The 24,009-nt window shown below is 41.6% G+C and overlaps 1 protein-coding gene across 1 annotated transcript in view; it reads right to left on the reverse strand.

Annotated features, from left to right (window-relative positions):
• LOC135558022 (chloride intracellular channel protein 5-like) overlaps positions 1-22,324 on the reverse strand; it is a 120,561-nt gene extending 98,237 nt beyond the window's left edge. Inside the window, exon 1 of the mRNA XM_064991792.1 lies at positions 21,609-22,324. Within this exon, the coding sequence (XP_064847864.1) occupies positions 21,609-22,184 (576 nt within the window). The 5' untranslated portion in view covers positions 22,185-22,324. The remainder of the gene's footprint in view (positions 1-21,608) is intronic.
• Between the last annotated feature and the right edge of the window lie 1,685 nt (positions 22,325-24,009).

Genomic DNA, 24,009 nt, shown 5'->3' on the forward strand with positions numbered 1-24,009 from the left:
ATGGGGATGTATTCCAGTCTATAGAAACATAATGGGGATGTATTCCAGTCTATAGAAACATAATGAGGATGTATTACAGTCTGGAGGGAAACATAATGGGGATGTATTCCAGGCTATATAAACATAATAGGGATGTATTCCAATCTGTAGAAACATAATAGGGATGTATTCCAGTCTATAGAAACATAATTGGGATGTATTCCAGTCTATATAAACATAATAGGGATGTATTACAGTCTATAGAAACATAATGGGGATTATTCCAGTCTATATAAACATAATGGGGATGTATTCCAGTCTATATAAACATAATGGGGATGTATTCCAGTCTATAGAAACATAATTGGGATGTATTCCAGTCTATAGAAACATAATGGGGATGTATTCCAGTCTATAGAAACATAATGGGGATGTATTACAGTCTGGAGGGAAACATAATGGGGATGTATTCCAGTCTATAGAAACATAATAGGGATGTATTCCAGTCTATATAAACATAATGGGGATGTATTCCAGTCTATATAAACATAATGAGGATGTATTCCAGTCTATAGAAACATAATGGGGATGTATTCCAGTCTATAGAAACATAATGGGGATGTATTACAGTCTATAGAAACATAATGGGGATGTATTCCAGTCTATAGAAACATAATGGGGATGTATTCCAGTCTATAGAAACATAATGAGGATGTATTACAGTCTGGAGGGAAACATAATGGGGATGTATTCCAGTCTATATAAACATAATGGGGATGTATTCCAGTCTGGAGGGAAACATAATGAGGATGTATTCCAGTCTATAGAAACATAATGAGGATGTATTACAGTCTGGAGGGAAACATAATGGGGATGTATTCCAGTCTATAGAAACATAATGGGGATGTATTCCAGTCTATATAAACATAATGGGGATGTATTCCAATCTATAGAAACATAATGGGGATGTATTCCAGTCTATAGAAACATAATGGGGATGTATTCCAGTCTATAGAAACATAATGGGGATGTATTCCAGTCTATATAAACATAATGGGGATGTATTCCAGTCTATAGAAACATAATTGGGATGTATTCCAGTCTATAGAAACATAATAGGGATGTATTCCAGTCTATAGAAACATAATGGGGATGTATTCCAGTCTATAGAAACATAATGGGGATGTATTCCAGTCTATAGAAACATAATTGGGATGTATTCCAATCTGAAAGGAAACATAATTGGGATGTATTCCAGTCTATATAAACATAATAGGGATGTATTCCAATCTATAGAAACATAATAGGTATGTATTCCAGTCTATAGAAACATAATTGGGATGTATTCCAGTCTATATAAACATAATAGGGATGTATTACAGTCTATAGAAACATAATGAGGATGTATTCCAGTCTATAGAAACATAATGGGGATTATTCCAGTCTATATAAACATAATGGGGATGTATTCCAGTCTATATAAACATAATGGGGATGTATTCCAGTCTACAGAAACATAATGAGGATGTATTCCAGTCTATATAAACATAATAGGGATGTATTCCAGTCTATAGAAACATAATGGGGATGTATTCCAGTCTATAGAAACATAATGGGGATGTATTCCAGTCTGGAGGGAAACATAATGGGGATGTATTCCAGTCTATATAAACATAATGGGGATGTATTCCAGTCTGGAGGGAAACATAATGAGGATGTATTCCAGTCTATAGAAACATAATGAGGATGTATTACAGTCTGGAGGGAAACATAATGAGGATGTATTCCAGTCTATAGAAACATAATGAGGATGTATTCCAGTCTATAGAAACATAATGGGGATGTATTCCAGTCTATATAAACATATTGGGGATGTATTCCAATCTATAGAAACATAATGGGGATGTATTCCAGTCTATAGAAACATAATGGGGATGTATTCCAGTCTATAGAAACATAATGGGGATGTATTCCAGTCTATAGAAACATAATGGGGATGTATTCCAGTCTATAGAAACATAATGGGGATGTATTCCAGTCTATATAAACATAATGGGGATGTATTCCAGTCTATAGAAACATAATTGGGATGTATTCCAGTCTATAGAAACATAATAGGGATGTATTCCAGTCTATAGAAACATAATGGGGATGTATTCCAGTCTATAGAAACATAATTGGGATGTATTCCAATCTGAAAGGAAACATAATTGGGATGTATTCCAGTCTATATAAACATAATAGGGATGTATTCCAATCTATAGAAACATAATAGGTATGTATTCCAGTCTATAGAAACATAATTGGGATGTATTCCAGTCTATATAAACATAATAGGGATGTATTACAGTCTATAGAAACATAATGAGGATGTATTCCAGTCTATACAAACATAATGGGGATGTATTCCAGTCTATAGAAACATAATGGGGATGTATTCCAGTCTATAGAAACATAATTGGGATGTATTCCAGTCTGGAGGGAAACATAATGAGGATGTATTCCAGGCTATAGAAACATAATGGGGATTATTCCAGTCTATATAAACATAATGGGGATGTATTCCAGTCTATATAAACATAATAGGGATGTATTCCAGTCTATAGAAACATAATGGGGATGTATTCCAGTCTATATAAACATAATAGGGATGTATTACAGTCTATAGAAACATAATGAGGATGTATTCCAGGCTATAGAAACATAATAGGGATGTATTCCAGTCTATAGAAACATAATAGGGATGTATTCCAGTCTATAGAAACATAATGAGGATGTATTCCAGTCTATAGAAACATAATGGGGATGTATTCCAGACTATAGAAACATAATAGGGATGTATTCCAGTCTATATAAACATAATAGGGATGTATTCCAGTCTATATAAACATAATGGGGATGTATTCCAGTCTATATAAACATAATGGGGATGTATTCCAGTCTATAGATAAACATAATGAGGATGTATTCCAGTCTATATAAACATAATAGGGATGTATTCCAGTCTATAGAAACATAATGGGGATGTATTCCAGTCTATAGAAACATAATGGGGATGTATTCCAGTCTGGAGGGAAACATAATAGGGATGTATACCAGTCTATATAAACATAATAGGGATGTATTCCAGTCTATAGAAACATAATGAGGATGTATTCCAGTCTATAGAAACATAATGAGGATTATTCCAGTCTATAGAAACATAATTGGGATGTATTCCAATCTGAAAGGAAACATATAATTGGGATGTATTCCAGGCTATATAAACATAATAGGGATGTATTCCAATCTGTAGAAACATAATAGGGATGTATTCCAGTCTATAGAAACATAATTGGGATGTATTCCAGTCTATATAAACATAATAGGGATGTATTACAGTCTATAGAAACATAATGGGGATTATTCCAGTCTATATAAACATAATGGGGATGTATTCCAGTCTATATAAACATAATGGGGATGTATTCCAGTCTATAGAAACATAATTGGGATGTATTCCAGTCTATAGAAACATAATGGGGATGTATTCCAGTCTATAGAAACATAATGGGGATGTATTACAGTCTGGAGGGAAACATAATGGGGATGTATTCCAGTCTATAGAAACATAATAGGGATGTATTCCAGTCTATATAAACATAATGGGGATGTATTCCAGTCTATATAAACATAATGAGGATGTATTCCAGTCTATAGAAACATAATGGGGATGTATTCCAGTCTATAGAAACATAATGGGGATGTATTACAGTCTATAGAAACATAATGGGGATGTATTCCAGTCTATAGAAACATAATGGGGATGTATTCCAGTCTATAGAAACATAATGAGGATGTATTACAGTCTGGAGGGAAACATAATGGGGATGTATTCCAGTCTATATAAACATAATGGGGATGTATTCCAGTCTGGAGGGAAACATAATGAGGATGTATTCCAGTCTATAGAAACATAATGAGGATGTATTACAGTCTGGAGGGAAACATAATGGGGATGTATTCCAGTCTATAGAAACATAATGGGGATGTATTCCAGTCTATATAAACATAATGGGGATGTATTCCAATCTATAGAAACATAATGGGGATGTATTCCAGTCTATAGAAACATAATGGGGATGTATTCCAGTCTATAGAAACATAATGGGGATGTATTCCAGTCTATATAAACATAATGGGGATGTATTCCAGTCTATAGAAACATAATTGGGATGTATTCCAGTCTATAGAAACATAATAGGGATGTATTCCAGTCTATAGAAACATAATGGGGATGTATTCCAGTCTATAGAAACATAATGGGGATGTATTCCAGTCTATAGAAACATAATTGGGATGTATTCCAATCTGAAAGGAAACATAATTGGGATGTATTCCAGTCTATATAAACATAATAGGGATGTATTCCAATCTATAGAAACATAATAGGTATGTATTCCAGTCTATAGAAACATAATTGGGATGTATTCCAGTCTATATAAACATAATAGGGATGTATTACAGTCTATAGAAACATAATGAGGATGTATTCCAGTCTATAGAAACATAATGGGGATTATTCCAGTCTATATAAACATAATGGGGATGTATTCCAGTCTATATAAACATAATGGGGATGTATTCCAGTCTACAGAAACATAATGAGGATGTATTCCAGTCTATATAAACATAATAGGGATGTATTCCAGTCTATAGAAACATAATGGGGATGTATTCCAGTCTATAGAAACATAATGGGGATGTATTCCAGTCTGGAGGGAAACATAATGGGGATGTATTCCAGTCTATATAAACATAATGGGGATGTATTCCAGTCTGGAGGAAACATAATGAGGATGTATTCCAGTCTATAGAAACATAATGAGGATGTATTACAGTCTGGAGGGAAACATAATGAGGATGTATTCCAGTCTATAGAAACATAATGAGGATGTATTCCAGTCTATAGAAACATAATGGGGATGTATTCCAGTCTATATAAACATATTGGGGATGTATTCCAATCTATAGAAACATAATGGGGATGTATTCCAGTCTATAGAAACATAATGGGGATGTATTCCAGTCTATAGAAACATAATGGGGATGTATTCCAGTCTATAGAAACATAATGGGGATGTATTCCAGTCTATAGAAACATAATGGGGATGTATTCCAGTCTATATAAACATAATGGGGATGTATTCCAGTCTATAGAAACATAATTGGGATGTATTCCAGTCTATAGAAACATAATAGGGATGTATTCCAGTCTATAGAAACATAATGGGGATGTATTCCAGTCTATAGAAACATAATGGGGATGTATTCCAGTCTATAGAAACATAATTGGGATGTATTCCAATCTGAAAGGAAACAGAATTGGGATGTATTCCAGTCTATATAAACATAATAGGGATGTATTCCAATCTATAGAAACATAATAGGTATGTATTCCAGTCTATAGAAACATAATTGGGATGTATTCCAGTCTATATAAACATAATAGGGATGTATTACAGTCTATAGAAACATAATGAGGATGTATTCCAGTCTATACAAACATAATGAGGATGTATTACAGTCTGGAGGGAAACATAATGGGGATGTATTCCAGTCTATATAAACATAATGGGGATGTATTCCAGTCTGGAGGGAAACATAATGAGGATGTATTCCAGTCTATAGAAACATAATGAGGATGTATTACAGTCTGGAGGGAAACATAATGGGGATGTATTCCAGTCTATAGAAACATAATGGGGATGTATTCCAGTCTATATAAACATAATGGGGATGTATTCCAATCTATAGAAACATAATGGGGATGTATTCCAGTCTATAGAAACATAATGGGGATGTATTCCAGTCTATAGAAACATAATGGGGATGTATTCCAGTCTATATAAACATAATGGGGATGTATTCCAGTCTATAGAAACATAATTGGGATGTATTCCAGTCTATAGAAACATAATAGGGATGTATTCCAGTCTATAGAAACATAATGGGGATGTATTCCAGTCTATAGAAACATAATGGGGATGTATTCCAGTCTATAGAAACATAATTGGGATGTATTCCAATCTGAAAGGAAACATAATTGGGATGTATTCCAGTCTATATAAACATAATAGGGATGTATTCCAATCTATAGAAACATAATAGGTATGTATTCCAGTCTATAGAAACATAATTGGGATGTATTCCAGTCTATATAAACATAATAGGGATGTATTACAGTCTATAGAAACATAATGAGGATGTATTCCAGTCTATAGAAACATAATGGGGATTATTCCAGTCTATATAAACATAATGGGGATGTATTCCAGTCTATATAAACATAATGGGGATGTATTCCAGTCTACAGAAACATAATGAGGATGTATTCCAGTCTATATAAACATAATAGGGATGTATTCCAGTCTATAGAAACATAATGGGGATGTATTCCAGTCTATAGAAACATAATGGGGATGTATTCCAGTCTGGAGGGAAACATAATGGGGATGTATTCCAGTCTATATAAACATAATGGGGATGTATTCCAGTCTGGAGGGAAACATAATGAGGATGTATTCCAGTCTATAGAAACATAATGAGGATGTATTACAGTCTGGAGGGAAACATAATGAGGATGTATTCCAGTCTATAGAAACATAATGAGGATGTATTCCAGTCTATAGAAACATAATGGGGATGTATTCCAGTCTATATAAACATATTGGGGATGTATTCCAATCTATAGAAACATAATGGGGATGTATTCCAGTCTATAGAAACATAATGGGGATGTATTCCAGTCTATAGAAACATAATGGGGATGTATTCCAGTCTATAGAAACATAATGGGGATGTATTCCAGTCTATATAAACATAATGGGGATGTATTCCAGTCTATATAAACATAATGGGGATGTATTCCAGTCTATAGAAACATAATTGGGATGTATTCCAGTCTATTGAAACATAATAGGGATGTATTCCAGTCTATAGAAACATAATGGGGATGTATTCCAGTCTATAGAAACATAATGGGGATGTATTCCAGTCTATAGAAACATAATTGGGATGTATTCCAATCTGAAAGGAAACATAATTGGGATGTATTCCAGTCTATATAAACATAATAGGGATGTATTCCAATCTATAGAAACATAATAGGTATGTATTCCAGTCTATACAAACATAATGGGGATGTATTCCAGTCTATAGAAACATAATGGGGATGTATTCCAGTCTATAGAAACATAATTGGGATGTATTCCAGTCTGGAGGGAAACATAATGAGGATGTATTCCAGGCTATAGAAACATAATGGGGATTATTCCAGTCTATATAAACATAATGGGGATGTATTCCAGTCTATATAAACATAATAGGGATGTATTCCAGTCTATAGAAACATAATGGGGATGTATTCCAGTCTATATAAACATAATAGGGATGTATTACAGTCTATAGAAACATAATGAGGATGTATTCCAGGCTATAGAAACATAATAGGGATGTATTCCAGTCTATAGAAACATAATAGGGATGTATTCCAGTCTATAGAAACATAATGAGGATGTATTCCAGTCTATAGAAACATAATGGGGATGTATTCCAGACTATAGAAACATAATAGGGATGTATTCCAGTCTATATAAACATAATAGGGATGTATTCCAGTCTATATAAACATAATGGGGATGTATTCCAGTCTATATAAACATAATGGGGATGTATTCCAGTCTATAGATAAACATAATGAGGATGTATTCCAGTCTATATAAACATAATAGGGATGTATTCCAGTCTATAGAAACATAATGGGGATGTATTCCAGTCTATAGAAACATAATGGGGATGTATTCCAGTCTGGAGGGAAACATAATAGGGATGTATACCAGTCTATATAAACATAATAGGGATGTATTCCAGTCTATAGAAACATAATGAGGATGTATTCCAGTCTATATAAACATAATGGGGATGTATTCCAGTCTATAGAAACATAATGGGGATGTATTCCAGTCTATATAAACATAATAGGGATGTATTCCAGTCTATAGAAACATAATTGGGATGTATTCCAGTCTATAGAAACACAATAGGGATGCATTCCAGTCTATACAAACATAATGGGGATGTATTCCAGTCTATAGAAACATAATGGGGATGTATTCCAGTCTATAGAAACATAATTGGGATGTATTCCAGTCTGGAGGGAAACATAATGAGGATGTATTCCAGTCTATAGAAACATAATGGGGATGTATTCCAGTCTATAGAAACATAATTGGGATGTATTCCAGTCTGGAGGGAAACATAATGAGGATGTATTCCAGTCTATAGAAACATAATTGGGATGTATTCCAGTCTGAAAGGAAACATAATTGGGATGTATTCCAGTCTATATAAACATAATAGGGATGTATTCCAGTCTATATAAACATAATGGGGATGTATTCCAGTCTATATAAACATAATAGGGATGTATTCCAGTCTATATAAACATAATGGGGATGTATTCCAGTCTATATAAACATAATAGGGATGTATTCCAGTCTATATAAACATAATAGGGATGTATTCCAGTCTATATAAACATAATGGGGATGTATTCCAGTCTATAGAAACATAATTGGGATGTATTCCAGTCTATAGAAACATAATGGGGATTATTCCAGTCTATATAAACATAATAGGGATGTATTCCAGTCTATATAAACATAATAGGGATGTATTCCAGTCTATAGAAACATAATGGGGATGTATTCCAGTCTATAGAAACATAATTGGGATGTATTCCAATCTGAAAGGAAACATAATTGGGATGTATTCCAGTCTATATAAACATAATAGGGATGTATTCCAATCTATAGAAACATAATAGGTATGTATTCCAGTCTATAGAAACATAATTGGGATGTATTCCAGTCTATATAAACATAATAGGGATGTATTACAGTCTATAGAAACATAATGAGGATGTATTCCAGTCTATAGAAACATAATGGGGATGTATTCCAGTCTATATAAACATAATGGGGATGTATTCCAGTCTACAGAAACATAATGAGGATGTATTCCAGTCTATATAAACATAATAGGGATGTATTCCAGTCTATAGAAACATAATGGGGATGTATTCCAGTCTATAGAAACATAATGGGGATGTATTCCAGTCTGGAGGGAAACATAATAGGGATGTATTCCAGTCTATATAAACATAATAGGGATGTATTCCAGTCTATAGAAACATAATGATGATGTATTCCAGTCTATATAAACATAATAGGGATGTATTCCAGTCTATATAAACATAATGGGGATGTATTCCAGTCTATACAAACATAATGGGGATGTATTCCAGTCTATAGAAACATAATGGGGATGTATTCCAGTCTATATAAACATAATGGGGATGTATTCCAGTCTATAGAAACATAATGGGGATGTATTCCAGTCTATATAAACATAATAGGGATGTATTCCAGTCTATAGAAACATAATTGGGATGTATTCCAGTCTATAGAAACATAATAGGGATGTATTCCAGTCTATACAAACATAATGGGGATGTATTCCAGTCTATAGAAACATAATGGGGATGTATTCCAGTCTATAGAAACATAATTGGGATGTATTCCAGTCTGGAGGGAAACATAATGAGGATGTATTCCAGTCTGAAAGGAAACATAATTGGGATGTATTCCAGTCTGAAAGGAAACATAATTGGGATGTATTCCAGTCTGAAAGGAAACATAATTGGGATGTATTCCAGTCTATATAAACATAATAGGGATGTATTCCAGTCTATATAAACATAATGGGGATGTATTCCAGTCTATATAAACATAATAGGGATGTATTCCAGTCTATATAAACATAATGGGGATGTATTCCAGTCTATATAAACATAATAGGGATGTATTCCAGTCTATATAAACATAATAGGGATGTATTCCAGTCTATATAAACATAATGGGGATTATTCCAGTCTATATAAACATAATAGGGATGTATTCCAGTCTATATAAACATAATAGGGATGTATTCCAGTCTATAGAAACATAATGGGGATGTATTCCAGTCTATAGAAACATAATTGGTATGTATTCCAATCTGAAAGGAAACATAATTGGGATGTATTCCAGTCTATATAAACATAATAGGGATGTATTACAGTCTATAGAAACATAATAGGTATGTATTCCAGTCTATAGAAACATAATGGGGATTATTCCAGTCTATATAAACATAATGGGGATGTATTCCAGTCTATATAAACATAATGGGGATGTATTCCAGTCTACAGAAACATAATGAGGATGTATTCCAGTCTATATAAACATAATAGGGATGTATTCCAGTCTATAGAAACATAATGGGGATGTATTCCAGTCTATAGAAACATAATGGGGATGTATTCCAGTCTGGAGGGAAACATAATAGGGATGTATTCCAGTCTATATAAACATAATAGGGATGTATTCCAGTCTATAGAAACATAATGAGGATGTATTCCAGTCTATAGAAACATAATGGGGATGTATTCCAGTCTATAGAAACATAATGGGGATGTATTCCAGACTATAGAAACATAATTGGGATGTATTCCAGTCTGGAGGGAAACATAATGGGGATGTATTCCAGTCTATATAAACATAATGGGGATGTATTACAGTCTGGAGGGAAACATAATGGGGATGTATTCCAGTCTATAGAAACATAATGGGGATGTATTTCATGCTGGGAGTCTAGTGGTAATATTAGGTCAAACTTAAATATAAGACTTGGTAAAATGTATAATGCTTGAACATCAATGGAATATTGTGTTAAAAACTTAAAACAAATATCCTATAAACATCTAAACATTTCCAAAAACGTACTTGGAATTAATAGAATTATGAGAACATTTTCTGTGGCCTAATGAATGCCCCATAATTACAAAGCGAAAACAGGTTTATATATATATATATATATACACACATTTTTGCAAATGTATAAAAATTTGAAAACAGAAATATCATAATTACATAAGTAGTCAGACCTTTTGCTATGAGACTTGAAATTGAGCTCAGGTGCATCTTGTTTCCATTGATCATCCTTGAGATATTTCTACAACTTTGGAGTCCACCTGTGGTTAATTCAATTGATTGGGCATGATTTGGATAGGCACTCACCTGTCTATATAAAGGTCCCACAGTTGACAGTTCATGTCACAGCAAAGAACCAAGCCATGAGGTATGATAGAAATATTACGTACTTACCTGATTTGTTTGATATTAAAAGTAAATGATTATATATTTAACTAAGAGTAAGACGGGCCTGCTAAGGCTGAGTTTTATGGTGTCCACTCTTGCTTCCCGCAGCTTGTCTGGGCACTTAGGGTTTTACTAGAGGGCGATAAAACTTTACAGCCACATTCCATTCTATGATCAGTGATGAACTGAGGAAATGGGTTTTACTAGAGGGCGATACAACTTTACAGCCACATTCCATTCTATGATCAGTGGTGAACTGAGGAAATGGGTTTTACTAGAGGGCGATACAACTTTACAGCCACATTCCATTCTATGATCAGTGATGAACTTAGGGAGATGTATTCCATGGACAGGTTGTGGGGTGATTGTAACCGAGAGAGACTGGAGAAACAGAACAAAGGCCTCAATATTCCTAATTATCCTCGCATCTGGGAGACCACATCAGAGGAAGATGACCAGAGGATGAACCCAAAGTGGCTTATGGTGCCCCCCAATCTATATGGGAGGGGTGGAACCAGGAATTCTGGGTATTAGCTATATAAACTGTGCATTGTCTGTAAAGGGAAGATTCTCAGTCCAACAGTCAAGACTGTTGGGGTGACGGTTTCATTATTGCAATAATTAATCGATATTAAATAAAGATGATTGTTTGAAGAAATAACCAAAGTCTCTCAGAACTGAATTTCCACCACAGAGGTTGAAAAAATTGTCTGTAGAGCTCCAAGAGGCACAGATCTGGGGAAGGGTACCAAAAAATGTCTGCAGCATTGAAGGTCCCCAAGAACACAGCAGCCTCTATCATTCTGAAATGAAAGAAGTTTAGAACCACCAAGACTCTTCCTAGAGCTGGCCGCCCGGCCAAACTGAGTAATTGGGGGAGAAGGGCCTTGGTCAGGGAGGTGTCCAAAGAACCCGATGGCCACTGACAGAGCTGCATAGTTCCTCTATGGAGATGGGAGAACCTTCCAGAAGGACAACCATCTCTGCAGCAAACCACCGATCAGGCCTGTATGGTAGAGTGGCCAGACGGAAGCCACTCCTCAGTAAAGGCACATGACAGCCTGCTTGGAGTTTGCTAAAAGGCACTTAAAGTACTCAGACCATGAGAAACAAGATGCTCTGATCTGATGAAAGCAAGATTGAATTGTTTAGCCTGAATGCCAAGTGTCACGTCTGGAGGAAACCTGGCACCAGCCCTACGGCGAAGCATGGTGGTGGCAGCATCATGCTGTGGGGATGTTTTTCAGCAGCAGGGACTGGGAGACTAGTCAGGGTTGAGGAAAAGATGAACGGCGCAAAGAGAGATACTTGATGAAAACCTGCACCGAGCGCTCAGGACCTCCGACTGGGGAAAGGTTAAACCTTCCATCAGGAAAACGACCCCAAGCACACAGCTAAGACAAAGCAGAAGTGGCTTCTGGACAAGAGTGGTGGTGACACTAGAGGTGTAGAGGTGTGGTGACACTAGAGGAGTGGTGACACTAGAAGAGTGGTGCCAATAGAGAAGTGATAACACTAGAGGAGTGGTGACAATAGAGAAGTGATGACAATAGAGAAGTGGTGACAATAGAGGTGTGGTGACACTAAAGGAGTGGTGACACTAGAAGAGTGGTGACACTAGAGGAGTGGTGACACTAGAAGAGTGGTGACATTAGAGGTGTAGAGGTGTGGTGACAATAGAGGAGTGGTGACACTAGAGGTGTTGAGGTGTAGTGACACCAGAGGTTTGGTGACACTAGAGGCATGGTGACACGAGAGGTGTGGTGACAATAGAGGCGTGGTGACACTAGAGGAGTGGTGACACTAGAGGTGTAGAGGAGTGGTGACACTAGAGGTGTGGTGACAATAGAGGTGTGGTGACAATAGAGGAGTGGTGACAATAGAGGAGTGGTGACAATAGAGGTGTGGTGACAATAGAGGAGTGGTGACAATAGAGGAGTGGTGACAATAGAGGTGTGGTGACAATAGAGGAGTGGTGACACTAGAAGAGTGGTGACACTAGAAGAGTGGTGACACTAGAGGTGTAGAGGTGTGGTGACACTAGAGGTGTAGAGGTGTGGTGACAATAGAGGAGTGGTGACACTAGAGGTGTTGAGGTGTGGTGACACTAGAGGAGTGGTGACACTAGAGGAGTGGTGACAATAGAGAAGTGGTGACACTAGAGGTGTAGAGGAGTGGTGACACTAGAGGAGTGGTGACACTAGAGAAGTGATGACAATAGAGAAGTGGTGACAATAGAGGTGTGGTGACACTAAAGGAGTGGTGACACTAGAAGAGTGGTGACACTAGAGGAGTGGTGACAATAGAGAAGTGATGACAATAGAGAAGTGGTGACAATAGAGGTGTGGTGACACTAAAGGAGTGGTGACACTAGAAGAGTGGTGACACTAGAGGAGTGGTGACACTAGAAGAGTGGTGACATTAGAGGTGTAGAGGTGTGGTGACAATAGAGGAGTGGTGACACTAGAGGTGTTGAGGTGTAGTGACACCAGAGAAGTGGTAACACTAGAGGTTTGGTGACACTAGAGGCATGGTGACACTAGAGGTGTGGTGACAATAGAGGCGTGGTGACACTAGAGGAGTGGTGACACTAGAGGTGTAGAGGAGTGGTGACACTAGAGGTGTGGTGACAATAGAGGTGTGGTGACAATAGAGGAGTGGTGACAATAGAGGAGTGGTGACAATAGAGGTGTGGTGACAATAGAGGAGTGGTGACAATAGAGGAGTGGTGACAATAGAGGTGTGGTGACAATAGAGGAGTGGTGACACTAGAAGAGTGGTGACACTAGAAGAGTTGTGACACTAGAGGAGTGGTGACACTAGAAGAGTGGTGACACTAGAGGTGTAGAGGTGTGGTGACACGAGAGGTGTAGAGGTGTGGTGACAATAGAGGAGTGGTGACACTAGAGGTGTTGAGGTGTGGTGACACTAGAGGAGTGGTGACACTAGAGGAGTGGTGACAATAGAGAAGTGGTGACACTAGAGGTGTAGAGGAGTGGTGACACTAGAGGAGTGGTGACACTAGAGGAGTGGTGACACTAGAGGAGTGGTGACACTAGAGGAGTGGTGACAATAGAGGAGTGGTGACAATAGAGGTGTAGAGGTGTGGTGACACCAGAGAAGTGGTGACACTACAGGTTTGGTGACACTAGAGGCATGGTGACACTAGAGGTGTGGTGACACGAGAGGTGTGGTGACAATAGAGGCGTGGTGACACTAGAGGAGTGGTGACACTAGAGGTGTAGAGGAGTGGTGACACTAGAGGTGTGGTGACAATAGAGGTGTGGTGACAATAGAGGAGTGGTGACAATAGAGGAGTGGTGACAATAGAGGTGTGGTGACAATAGAGGAGTGGTGACAATAGAGGAGTGGTGACACTAGAAGAGTGGTGACACTAGAAGAGTTGTGACACTAGAGGAGTGGTGACACTAGAAGAGTGGTGACACTAGAGGTGTAGAGGTGTGGTGACACTAGAGGTGTAGAGGTGTGGTGACAATAGAGGAGTGGTGACACTAGAGGTGTTGAGGTGTGGTGACACTAGAGGAGTGGTGACACTAGAGGAGTGGTGACAATAGAGAAGTGGTGACACTAGAGGTGTAGAGGAGTGGTGACACTAGAGGAGTGGTGACACTAGAGGAGTGGTGACACTAGAGGAGTGGTGACGCTAGAGGCGTGGTGACACGAGAGGTGTGGTGGCACTAGAGGTGTGGTGACACTAGAGGCGTGGTGACACTAGAGGTGTAGAGGTGTGGTGACAATAGAGGAGTGGTTACACTAGAGGTGTGGTGACACTGGAGAAGTGGTGACACTAGAGGTGTGGTGACACAAGAGGAATGGTGACACGAGAGGTGTGGTGACAATAGAGGAGTGGTGACCATAGAGGTTTGGTAACACTAGAGGTGTAGAGGTGTGGTGACAATAGAGGAGTGGTGACCATATAGGTTTGGTAACACTAGAGGTGTAGAGGTGTGGTGACAATAGAGGAGTGGTGACACTAGATGTGTGTGACACTCGAGGAGTGGTGACACTAGGAGTGGTGACACTAGAGGAGTGGTGACACTAGAGGAGTGGTGACAATAGAGGAGTGGTGACACTAGAGGAGTGGTGACAATAGAGGAGTGGTGACACTAGATGTGTGTGACACTAGAGGAGTGGTGACACTAGGAGTGGTGACACTAGAGGATTGGTGACAATAGAGGAGTGGTGACAATAGAGGAGTGGTGACACGAGAGGTGTAGAGGAGTGGTGACACGAGAGGAGTGGTGACAATAGAGGAGTGGTGACAAGAGGTGTGGTGACAATAGAGGAGTGGTGACACTTGAGGAGTGGTGACACTAGAGGTGTAGAGGAGTGGTGACACTAGAGGAGTGGTGACACTAGAGGCGTGGTGACACTAGAGGCGTGGTGACACTAGAGGCGTGGTAACACTAGAGGTGTAGAGGTGTGGTGACAATAGAAGAGTGGTGACCATAGAGGTTTGGTAACACTAGAGGTGTAGAGGTGTGGTGACAATAGAGGAGTGGTGACAAGAGGAGTGGTGACAATAGAGAAGTGATGACAATAGAGAAGTGGTGACACTAGAGGAGTGGTGACAATAGAGGAGTGGTGACAGTAGAGAAGTGATGACACTAGAGGAGTGTAACACCAGAGGTGTGGTGACACTAGAGGCGTGGTGACACTAGAGGCGTGGTGACACTAGAGGAGTGGTGACACTAGAGGCGTGGTGACACTAGAGGCGTGGTGACACTAGAGGAGTGGTGACACTAGAGGAGTGGTGACACTAGAGGAGTGGTGACACTAGAGGTGTAGAGGTGTGGTGACAATAGAGGAGTGGTGACACTAGAGGAGTGGTGACACTAGAGGAGTGGTGACACTAGAGGCGTGGTGACACTAGAGGAGTGGTGACACTAGAGGTGTAGAGGAGTGGTGACACTAGAGGAGTGGTGACAATAGAGGTGTGGTGACAATAGAGGTGTAGAGGTGTGGTGAAAAAAGAGGAGTGGTGACACTAGAGGAGTGGTGACACTCGAGGTGTAGAGGAGTGGTGACATTAGAGGTGTGGTGACACGAGAGGTGTCACTAGAGGAGTGGTGACACTAGAGAAGTGGTGACACTAGAGGAGTGGTGACAATAGAGGAGTGGTGACACTAGAGGAGTGGTGACCATAGAGGTGTGGTGACATGAGAGGAGTGGTGACACTAGAGGAGTGGTGACACTAGAGGAGTGTTGACACTAGAGGAGTGATGACACTAGAGGACTGGTGACACTAGAGGAGTGGTGACACTGGAGAAGTGGTGACACTCAATGTGTGGTGACACTAGAGGAATGGTGACACTAGAGGCGTGGTGACACTAGAGGCGTGGTGACACTAGAGGTGTAGAGGTGTGGTGACACTAGAGGAGTGGTGACAATAGAGGAGTGGTGACCATAGAGGTGTGGTAACACTAGAGGTGTAGAGGTGTGGTGACACTAGAGGAGTGGTGACACTAGAGGAGTGGTGACACTAGAGGAGTGGTGACACTAGAGGAATGGTGACACTAGAGGTGTGGTGACACGAGAGGCGTGGTGACAATAGAGGTGTGGTAACACTAGAGGTGTAGAGGAGTGGTGACAATAGAGGAGTGGTGACACTAGAGTAGTGGTGACAATAGAGTAGTGGTGACACTAGAGGAGTGGTGACACTAGAGAAGTGGTGACACTAGAGGAGTGGTAACACTAGAGGAGTGGTGACACTAGAGGTGTAGAGGAGTGGTGACAATAGAGGAGTGGTGACACTAGAGGAGTGGTGACAATAGAGGAGTGGTGACAATAGAGAAGTGGTGACACTAGAGGAGTGGTGACAATAGAGGAGTGGTGACAATAGAGGAGTGGTGACAATAGAGGCGTGGTGACACGAGAGGTGTGGTGACACTAGAGGTGTGGTGACACTAGAAGCGTGGTGACACTAGAGGAGTGGTGACAATAGAGGTGTGGTAACACTAGCGGTGTAGAGGTGTGGTGACACTAGAGGAGTGGTGACAATAGAGGAGTGGTGACCATAGAGGTGTGGTAACACTAGAGGTGTAGAGGTGTGGTGACACTAGAGGAGTGGTGACACTAGAGGAGTGGTGACACTAGAGGAGTGGTGACACTAGAGGAGTGGTGACACTAGAGGAATGGTGACACTAGAGGTGTGGTGACACGAGAGGCGTGGTGACAATAGAGGTGTGGTAACACTAGAGGTGTAGAGGAGTGGTGACAATAGAGGAGTGGTGACACTAGAGTAGTGGTGACAATAGAGTAGTGGTGACACTAGAGGAGTGGTGACACTAGAGAAGTGGTGACACTAGAGCAGTGGTAACACTAGAGGAGTGGTGACACTAGAGGTGTAGAGGAGTGGTGACAATAGAGGAGTGGTGACACTAGAGGAGTGGTGACACTAGAGGAGTGGTGACACTAGAGGAGTGGTGACACTAGAGGCGTGGTGACACTAGAGGCGTGGTGACACTAGAGGAGTGGTGACAATAGAGGTGTGGTGACAATAGAGGTGTAGAGGTGTGGTGACAAAAGAGGAGTGGTGACACTAGAGGAGTGGTGACACTCGAGGTGTAGAGGAGTGGTGACAATAGAGGTGTGGTGACATTAGAGGTGTGGTGACACGAGAGGTGTCACTAGAGGAGTGGTGACACTAGAGAAGTGGTGACACTAGAGGAGTGGTGACAATAGAGGAGTGGTGACAATAGAGGTGTGGTGACACTAGAGGAGTGGTGACACTAGAGGAGTGGTGACCATAGAGGTGTGGTGACATGAGAGGAGTGGTGACACTAGAGGAGTGGTGACACTAGAGGAGTGGTGACACTAGAGGAGTGGTGACACTAGAGGAGTGATGACACTAGAGGAGTGGTGACACTAGAGGACTGGTGACACTAGAGGACTGGTGACACTAGAGGTAGGTGACACTAGAGGAGTGGTGACACTCAATGTGTGGTGACACTAGAGGAATGGTGACACTAGAGGCGTGGTGACGTGAGAGGTGTGGTGACACTAGAGGCGTGGTGATACTAGAGGCGTGGTGACACTAGAGGCGTGGTGACACTAGAGGTGTGGTAACACTAGAGGTGTAGAGGTGTGGTGACACTAGAGGAGTGGTGACAATAGAGGAGTGGTGACAATAGAGAAGTGGTGACACTAGAGGAGTGGTGACAATAGAGGAGTGGTGACAATAGAGGAGTGGTGACAATAGAGGAGTGGTGACACTAGAGGCGTGGTGACACGAGCGGTGTGGTGACACTAGAGGCGTGGTGACACTAGAAGCGTGGTGACACTAGAGGAGTGGTGACAATAGAGGTGTGGTAACACTAGCGGTGTAGAGGTGTGGTGACACTAGAGGAGTGGTGACAATAGAGGAGTGGTGACCATAGAGGTGTGGTAACACTAGAGGTGTAGAGGTGTGGTGACACTAGAGGAGTGGTGACACTAGAGGAGTGGTGACACGAGAGGCGTGGTGACACTAGAGGCGTGGTGACAATAGAGGTGTGGTAACACTAGAGGTGTAGAGGAGTGGTGACAATAGAGGAGTGGTGACACTAGAGTAGTGGTGACACTAGAGTAGTGGTGACACTAGTGGAGTGGTGACACTAGAGAAGTGGTGACACTAGAGGAGTGGTGACACTAGAGGAGTGGTGACAATAGAGGTGTGGTGAAACTAGAGGATTGGTGACACTAGAGGTGTAGAGGTGTGGTGAAACTAGAGGAGTGGTGACACTAGAGGAGTAGAGATGTAGTTACATCTCTATGCTGTAATGCATATAATCCACTGGTTTGTGTGCGAAGCAGTAATTTTTTCAAAACATCTCCTGCCATGTCACGTTTTTTGGCCTTTCCATGCCACTCGGTAGCTCACCATATAAGACTCTTCTAGCCCCTTCTTATTAATGGTATCTGTTGCTTTTATACGGGCTAGGTGATAGGGTCTATGGGCTAGGTGATAGGGTCTATGGGCTAGGGGATTGGGTCTATGGGCTAGGGGACAGCGTCTATTGGCTTGGGGATAGGGTCTATTGGCTAGGGAATAGGGTCTATGGGCTAGGGGATAAGAGCTAGGGCAGGAGATAGGGTCTATGGGCTAGGGCAGGGGATAGGGGCTAGGGGATAGGGCAGGAGATAGGGGATAAGAGCTAGGGCAGGAGATAGGGTCTGTGGGCTAGGGCAGGGGATAGGGCAGGAGATAGGGGATAGTGGATAAGAGCTAGGGGATAGGGTCTATTGGCTAGGGGATAGGGTCTATGGGATAGGGTCTATTGGCTAGGGGATAGGGTCTATTGACTAGGGGATAGGGTCTATGGGATAGGGTCTATTGGCTAGGGTCTATTGGTTTTGGGATAGGGTCTATGGGCTAGGGTCTATTGGTTAGGGGATAGGGTCTATGGGCTAGGGTCTATTGGCTAGGGGATAGGGTCTATGGGCTAGGGTCTATTGGTTAGGGGATAGGGTCTATGGGATAGGGTCTATGGGGTAGGGTCTATGGGCTAGGGTCTATTGGCTAGGGGATAGGGTCTATGGGATAGGGTCTATGGGGTAGGGTCTATGGGCTAGGGTCTATTGGCTAGGGGATAGGGTCTATGGGCTAGGGTCTATTGGCTAGGGGATAGGGTCTATGGGATAGGGTCTATTGGCTAGGGGATAGGGTCTATGGGATAGGGTCTATGGGATAGGGTCTATGGGCTAGGGTCTATTGGCTAGGGGATAGGGTCTATGGGCTAGGGTCTATTGGCTAGGGGATAGGGTCTATGGGCTAGGGCCTATTGGCTAGGGGATAGGGTCTATGGGATAGGGTCTATGGGCTAGGGTCTATTGGCTAGGGGATAGAGTCTATGGGCTAGGGTCTATTGGCTAGGGGATAGGGGATAGGGTCTATTGGCTAGGGGATAGGGTCTATGGGCTAGGGGATAGGGTCTATGGGATAGGGTCTATGGGATAGGGTCTATGGGCTAGGGTCTATTGGCTAGGGTCTATTGGCTAGGGGATAGGGTCTATTGGCTAGGGGATAGGGTCTATGGGCTAGGGGATAGCGTCTATGGGCTAGGGTCTATTGGCTAGGGGATAGGGTCTATGGGCTAGGGGATAGGGTCTATTGGCTAGGGGATAGGGTCTATTGGCTAGGGGATAGGGTCTATTGGCTAGGGGATAAGGTCTATGGGATAGGTAAGAGGCTACCGTATATATCTGGACTTTCTCAGACTCAAACATGTCCAACCACTCTTTTGTTCAAACCACTCTCTCTCTCTCTCTCTCTTTCTCTGTTAATCTGTGTTGCTCAATTATCAGGGTGACCGTGCTCGAACAGAAAACACTGATTACAGCCAGTGTGTGTGTGTGTGTGGGGGGGGGGGGGGGGTTTGCCCAGCCATAGAGCTCACCTCTTGTTTCTATGGTGGTACAGTGAACTATAGTTAATGATTACAAGGCTGTCTCCAGGGCTTGTCAAAGTCAAAGACGGTGTACAGAGGATATAGACACAGTGGAATAAAACATCACTTCCTGCTCTACACACAGAAATGAGCTTGTTGATAAAGAAAACATTAATAGGAAGCCAAGTGCCTCTCTGAACTCTATGGTTCTCTGTGGTTCTATGAACTCTATGGTTCTGTCGGACTCTGTGTTTTCAAACCTGAGGGTCGAAGACAGTTCCACCACTGATTTTCATTCTTCCCCTCTATTTCAAGAACTGATTTAAACCTGGGACACCAGGTGGATTCATGATCAGGTAGAACAGGAAACCTGCTGTCGTCTGGACCTCCAGGATGTGAATAGCGCTGGATGAGGCCTATCCTGCTGTGAGGCCTACTATAGCAAAGTCCATGTGGAGGGGGATGACCACTCACACAGCCACACCTTAACGACCTTCAGACTACTGCAGAGTGGCGAGGAGGGTACGGGCCAATCTTAGACGGTAACTCAATGACCCTGAAAAACACTATCTGATGAAGATAGATCGTATACAGACCATATACAACATTTAACACACGTTCTTGTCAATGCTTGCTTTCTTATGGCTGTTTTAAACATCACCTTTATCCCTCAGAAGACCAATGACATTTGAAACCATTTGTGACAGTTGAAGAAATACAGATTATGTTGGCCTATATATATTCCTCATCCTCAGTTATAAACACACACATATATATATATATATAGGCCAATGTAATCTGTGTTTCTCCAACTGTAACACAACGGGAGTTCTGTTGAATCCCATTCCTTAGACCTACCTTCTGAGACAGTTGGAGAAACAGCTGTTTATTCCTGTTTATCTCGGGGCCTGTAGATACCTATTCCACGGTTATTTATATGAATATCCCTTCTGAGACAGTTGGAGACAATTTGAGAAAGTTGACAATTCCTCTTCCTTACCTTGACAAACAGGGAGATTTCGGGTGCATTGGGGTCATCAGGAGTGGCACTGTCCTCATTCAGAGTAATGGCTTCCAGAGTCTCGATGGTCTTCAGACTGTAGTCCACCAGTTCTTCCTCCTCCTTATCGCTCAGACTCTTCTCACTGTGGCTGTAGGCATCCACCAGCCTGTCCTGCAGGTTGCCCTCGTGCTTGGAGGAAGAGGAGGATGATGATGACGATGACCGTCTCGAGCCAGCTCCTTCACCGTTAACCTCAAGGACAGCCTCAACCTCTGCTGCTAATTTAATCTCCTCCACCGCGCACTTATCGTCCTCGTTGTTGCCGTACGAGGAGGCTGAAGAAGAACGATCTTTCTCTGCTGCCTGTTCCGGCGCGTCTCTGGTGTCCATGTAGTCCGGCGAAGATCGCTTCCCTCTCGGGGATGAGTACACCTGCTCCTCTCTGTGCAACGCCTCTTCCACCTCACTGGGAGTTTCATAGATAACTCCTTGGTTCTCATACTTGGCCTCAGCAGGACTGTCGGGCCGCTCATACACGCTCGCCTCCGCTACGGTCTCGTACAAGTTCTCCATGCTGGCCGCTTCTCTGGCTAAATGTTCAGGGCCGACTGGGGGGAGAGTTGTCCGTGACAAGGTTGCTGCAACTAACTGACTGGTGATAGTCTGTAGGCGCGCTGGTCTCTCTCTCTCACTCTCGGTGCAATGGGCTTGCCCTCTCTCTCTCTCTCTCTCCCCCCCTCCCTCTGATTACGCGCATGAGTGAGCTCTAGCAATGATAACTCAGACAGAACTTTGATCCTACAGTAGCAGCCCGGTCTCAGGTGATTCAAGCCCTAGCTGGCTGCCTGTAAGGAGACCTGGTTATAAAGACTAGCCTTTAACGATGGCTGGTATTTCACACGTAACTATTTGATTGGATCCATTAGGATCCCCATTAGCCGACAATAATAATATTGAAGATGTCACACAGCATGTCTACACTTCTAAAGGAAGGAAGGTATGACATCATTGTGACATCCTGTATATGAACAACACTGGTACAGACGGGAACAGAGCATACAGGCTCCCCAATGCCTTATATGGTGCACTACCCCCATAGGGCTCTGGTCTAAAGTAGTGCACTATATAGGGAATAGGGTTCCATAGGGCTCTGGTCTAAAGTAGTGCACTATATAGGGAATAGGGTTCCATAGGGCTCTGGTCTAGAGTAGTGCACTATATAGGGAATAGGGTTCCATAGGGCTCTGGTCTAAAGTAGTGTATTATATATGGAATAGGGTTCCATAGGGCTCTGGTCTAGAGTAGTGCACTATATAGGGAATAGGGTTCCATAGGGCTCTGGTCTAAAGTAGTGCACTATATAGGGAATAGGGTTCCATAGGGCTCTGGTCTAAAGTAGTGCACTATATAGGGAATAGGGCTCCATAGGGCTCTGGTCTAGAGTAGTGCACTATGTAGGGAATAGGGCTCTGGTCTAGAGTAATGCACTATATAGGGAATAGGGTGCCATAGGGATCTGGTCTAGAGTAGTGTACTATATATAGGGAATAGGGCTCTGGTCTAAAGTAGTGCACTATATATAGGGAACAGGGCTCTGGTCTAAAGTAGTGCACTATATAGGGAATAGGGTGCCATACGGTTCTGGTCTAAAGTAGTGCACTATATAGGGAATGGAGTGCCATAGGGCTCTGGTCTAAAGTAGTGCACTACATAGGGAATAGGGTGCTATTTGGAATGTGACATAACACCCTGCAGGGTAGGTGCAGGTGGGCAAACCCTTCACAATAATCACCACATAGCATATAGTCTGAAATCACTACAGAGAAACTCCTTATCAAGAGATCCATTTATACCCGCTGCTAACATGCGTCCTTTGTCCTGATTTTGTCCACATTTCTGATTGTGCCCACATTTTGAGACTGGTGTGGACGATTAAAAGCTGCATTGTGAATTGATTGTGATCAGACCTACGGAGGTAGACAGGGAACATTTGTATCTGGATATTTTAATCAAGTGTAAACAGATCATTATAATCAAACCATTTCACCCGTCGATGCCCCCCCCCTCTGAAACATAATTAGAATAATAAAAACCTTCCTAAAATAAAGCTGTCAGTTTAAGCTAAATATATCTGCATTGGGTGTGTCTCAATCCACTTCATCCCCAGATGTCACACTTCGGTATTTGCGGTGAGAGGTGTCGTCTGTAGCGTCCGAACAGTTTGGGCTACACACTATTAATACTACTACTACTAATAACACTATTAATACTACTACTGTCCACAGACCCACTCCAAAAGGCTTTCGGAGCCATCATCAACTCAGTGGGTTTTGTCAACACTATTAATACTACTACTACTACTACTAACACTATTAATACTACTACTACTACTAATACT

Source organism: Oncorhynchus masou, chromosome 16 (assembly GCF_036934945.1).
Source record: "Oncorhynchus masou masou isolate Uvic2021 chromosome 16, UVic_Omas_1.1, whole genome shotgun sequence".
In the NCBI taxonomy this organism is placed as follows: Eukaryota; Metazoa; Chordata; class Actinopteri; order Salmoniformes; family Salmonidae; genus Oncorhynchus; species Oncorhynchus masou.